General features: G+C 33.1%; 1 protein-coding gene across 1 annotated transcript; it reads right to left on the bottom strand.

The window, feature by feature from the left end:
• Positions 1-984: 984 nt before the first annotated feature.
• Positions 985-4,165, bottom strand: LOTGIDRAFT_173502 (hypothetical protein; the record flags this gene model as incomplete). Its single annotated transcript, XM_009051244.1, has 3 exons — positions 985-1,055; positions 1,768-1,878; positions 4,000-4,165. 3 exons carry the CDS (start codon positions 4,163-4,165, stop codon positions 985-987), a joined length of 348 nt encoding a protein of 115 aa, XP_009049492.1.
• Between the last annotated feature and the right edge of the window lie 249 nt (positions 4,166-4,414).

The raw sequence follows: 4,414 nt of genomic DNA, 5'->3' as shown, positions 1-4,414 counted from the left end.
AATAGAGTAGAGGCCCTTTAAGTTGTCTAGAAAAGATTGACTTCCTTTTGCGTCTTTATCCACTATGAATTGTTAAGTCTAGAAACAGCTGGATCTCTTTATGCAATATGGTTGGTTAAGTAGACGTCATTGGCGAACTCGATGTAGAGTCTATTTTTTTTTGCTCAAATTTATGAAAACTATTCAACAAAATCTACAGAAACGTATCCTATACTTTATCTGAAAGGTTTTATCAAAATAATCTCGAAATTAAGATTTCATGCCAAAAATATTCAAGAAATTAATTTAAACTTTTTAAGTTCCTTCTAAAAATGCCATTAGGAAAGTATTACAAAGCTACTCTACGCAAACTGCACACCTTGTGGAGAAATATGTCTCAAACGTATTCAAAAGATTACAACTAAAACTATCGAGTCTTAAGAAGGCCCAAAACCGCAACAATTTTAAGCTGCTTGTTTAACTCAAATCAATCTTAATTAACCATTCTAGAACAAATTCCGTAGATACAGAATGATGTGCATAGCATATTTAAAGAAATAGGAAGGAATTTTATTTGACCACTGAGACTACTTAAGGAGAATTTTAGTAATTTTCTTACAACAGTTACAATTAGCTTAAGGGGAAGGAATACGGCGACACATATGTCTTCGGAGTACTGTAATTCGAAGCATTGCATCTTTCTCCTGTTACTTCCACACATATGCGCGAAGAAATTTCTCCTCACTGCTTACACCCATCTCTTAACTTCAATACGTTCTTTCCCTGTCTATCCCAGAAATATAAGCGTTTACATATTTAAAGCAACTACTCCACTTCGCTCCGTATCCCTATAAATCACTATTACTACTTATACCAGGCGAACACAACTTTATTACTATCAATTCATTAAAAATGTCTCTAATAAAATATACTCAGGACATATTTTGGCTCAGGAGACAATCTCTAAGCTAAATATTCGGGCGAAAAACATCTCCCAGGACATAACTACACTGGCCCAGGAACCCGTTTAGAATTACGACTAGATTCAAACGATAATCCCAAGCCAGGAGAAGAACCTATAAAAACATAATAGAGCAAGCAGCGCTAAAACACAATATTCTATACAGAGATCATAAAAAACTTAGAATCTAGACATAAAGCGGATCAACAAATGATTCACGAAATAGTGTCTATTCCAAATCCTACTTTTAGAGAAAAAGTTGAAAGATCTCTAGTCACAAGACTTTTAAAATCAAAATGAAATTAGGCATGGGAATAGCAGATGAAATTAATAAAGAATTCAGAAAAACTACAAAGTTAAAGTTAATGGCAAAGATAATATATGGTCAGCTGATTTAATTAATACGCCAGTTGAAAGAGTATATAGATATTGTTTAACCGTTATCCTTAAATTAGTACTGGTAGTTTTAGAATGTTTATATTTGTGATAAATCCTGACCGAAAAATTATCTCTATATATTTGTAATGGCACGTGAATTGATCTCATGTAACATATTGCTTTGTGTAATCTGTAATTTTAATAGGTTAATGGTCCTCAATTATTTAACTTATCGGACTGCTTTCGGCCATTAACCTATACTTATTCGTTGTTAAGAGAAGAAAGATGTGAGAAATGAAATATTGTGCGTTAACATTAATCTTAAAGTTCAAATACCATCAACTCCAAAAAATTAAGATATTCTTGCGATCTCGGACTGATGAATATAAATCTTGAAGAGAAACTGACTCCTGGTTGGTTACACGATGTTATATTGTAGACTAACTGACCAATTGATTCAGTATCTTTGTAACATACTGGGCTTCCATTAAATGTTTCGAAATCGCAATGTCCATTATTACTCAACTTTAACTCGAATCCCGCCAATCTATTGAATGCGACTGAAAAAAAAAGAATATTAGTATATTAACACAGCTCGATTGTCATCAGTCAAGGTGAAAATTCAACTCAATAAACAATATGGATAAAGATGATGTAAAATTAATTTGGTATTCAGAGGCAACACAAGAAAATTTCTTTAAATAGACTTTATAAGTATATGTTCAAATAGTAAGCCTAGCTTTATTTTTAGTGTTGCTTACAGGCATCTTAATGCGACATTCCGCTTTTTTTGTAGGTCAAAATTTTTTTTTCTAAAATTTGTGAAAACTATACACTAAAATCGTAAGAAATGTGCCCTTTAATACATCTGAAAGTATTAACTATAAAATCAAGCCGTAAATTTTTTAACGCCAAATATATTTAAAATCATTACGTAACCTATTTACGTTCTTGATGCTGTTTGGAATCTATTAGTAAACTACTGTACGGATTTGAGTAAAATAATCGCCTAATTTTACAGAAATATGTGCCCTACGTATTAATAAGGTTTCAACTAATAATATCGAGCCATCATAAATTGAAACAGTAAAACAAGGTCAAACTAGTTAATCAACTCTCTCCGTTTTTAAGTAACCATTTTAGACAACTTCAGTTGACCAGGAAATGATTTTAGAAATATTTAAAAATCCAAATGGATTTCAAAAACGACGTTTTTGATAATGATAACTTCTTAGCCCTTTAAAAGTAAGGACTTTAAGAGTTATAATTTGAAGCTCTTAATGTGATATTTATTGTGAAACGCGACAAAAATAAAATATTTATACAATATGTTCAACTCAAACTAAAGCGGCCCATACACGATCAATTATATTACACAATAGTATTGCACAATCGAATTGAGTTATTTTTCTGACCGACACACACGATTCAATCAAATCGCACAATAGTATCGAGCAAAAGTGCATCATTTATACTTTAAACTTCGACCAGAATGGATGCATCGATCGCTATCGCGTTGATATTTGCTTCTAGACGTAGAAAACGGAGCAGACGAAGGATTTGGGCAAAACAATGGTTTCTAGAGCGTGGACGTAAGTTCGGCAAGGGTTAGGGCTGTTCTTGGTCCATTAGGAATAGCATGGCATTATAGTACCACACTGTACGCTCATACACATCATCACTACCAGCACCTGATTTTTTTGAATCCATAACTTTTTAAATTTCTTTTCTGAAGTTCGTTCGAAGGGAATTCAGTTTTTTCTTTACATCATCTTTTTCTCAAGTAGGATACTTCTCCTTAAATTTGGTTACAAGAACCTTATAAGCCTGGTTTTTCATTGTCCGATTACTATATTCTTTACTTTTGATATTCCATAATACAGGATGTTCTTTATAGAGTTCAATGCACTCCAATAAGAATTTTTTCTCTTGGGTGGTGGACATGTTTCCAGTAAAAGTTTGTCGTGTAAAATGAATATATTGCACAATATAAATGAAACATCCCACACACTGTAAATGAAATAATTGCGCAAGTCTGAAAATTTCTACCAAATTTAGAAATTCTGAGTGTGCAAGCCTTCAATATCACCCACACACGGTCCATATAACTGCGCAATGTCAGTTCACGCAATACTATTGTGCGATATTATTGATCGTGTATGGGCCGCTTAAGCTTTACAGGAGTTTAAGAAAACACAATAATGTGATATTGAATTCCAATGAGTTACCGATCAAAAAAGATAAAAAAAAATATTTTTTTGTTCATCCAGACTTCACATGCATGGACATTTATGGTTGGTTAAAACTCTTATTCATATGCGTTAAGAACAGAAAGATATGAGTCACGATCCATAATAGGTCATTAGAAACACCAATTAATGAAATGGTTTGCTTAATTTGACACAAAAATAAGGAATACGACCTTGCTATATGAATCAGGCACACCTTTGACTTCTATTTGGGACATTCCAATTCGTCGTCCGATGCCTTGGGATCCAGAATTCTGGAAGTGAATTACAGGCATCTGACGAAGAATTGGAATGTCCCAAAAAGAAATAAACAAAATACATATATGTAAAGGCTAGAAAACCTCTTTACAATCCTTTTTAGACATACATAAGATCGATATTTACGACAGTTTGTGATTGATTGTTTCTCTTGGTTGACATAAATATACTTACCTTGGTTTCCACCCCGTCTGTTGTATAGAACGACGGATTGAAAGTCGTATATTTTCTCTAAGTCAACACACCACCATTCTGTGTCAGAATTCTTGGTGTGAACAATGCCATTCAACTTTCCGTCAACACCTTTACATGCTGCGAAATTACTCCTCTTACTGCTCATAATAGCAGGTTTATTCAAAGCGATGTTCTTAGTAAAAGGTCCTGAAATTACGTTTATACGTTAAGAGAACTATATACTCAAGTATAAAAAAGAATCGACATTAATCAAGAATTCAAAACACTCCGTACCGGATGGTCTGTTTTACGTAAGTCTGTTTTAATATTACCAAACTGGCTACCGAGAAATTTCAATCGAGCATTTACCAAATTGTTACCCATTGTAAAAGGTCATTCCTTATATACATATATA

The sequence above is a fragment of the Lottia gigantea genome (assembly GCF_000327385.1).
Source record: "Lottia gigantea unplaced genomic scaffold LOTGIsca_161, whole genome shotgun sequence".
NCBI classification, from domain to species: Eukaryota; Metazoa; Mollusca; class Gastropoda; family Lottiidae; genus Lottia; species Lottia gigantea.
Note: the sequence above shows the minus strand (reverse complement) of the source record. Positions and strands in the feature narration are given on the sequence as shown.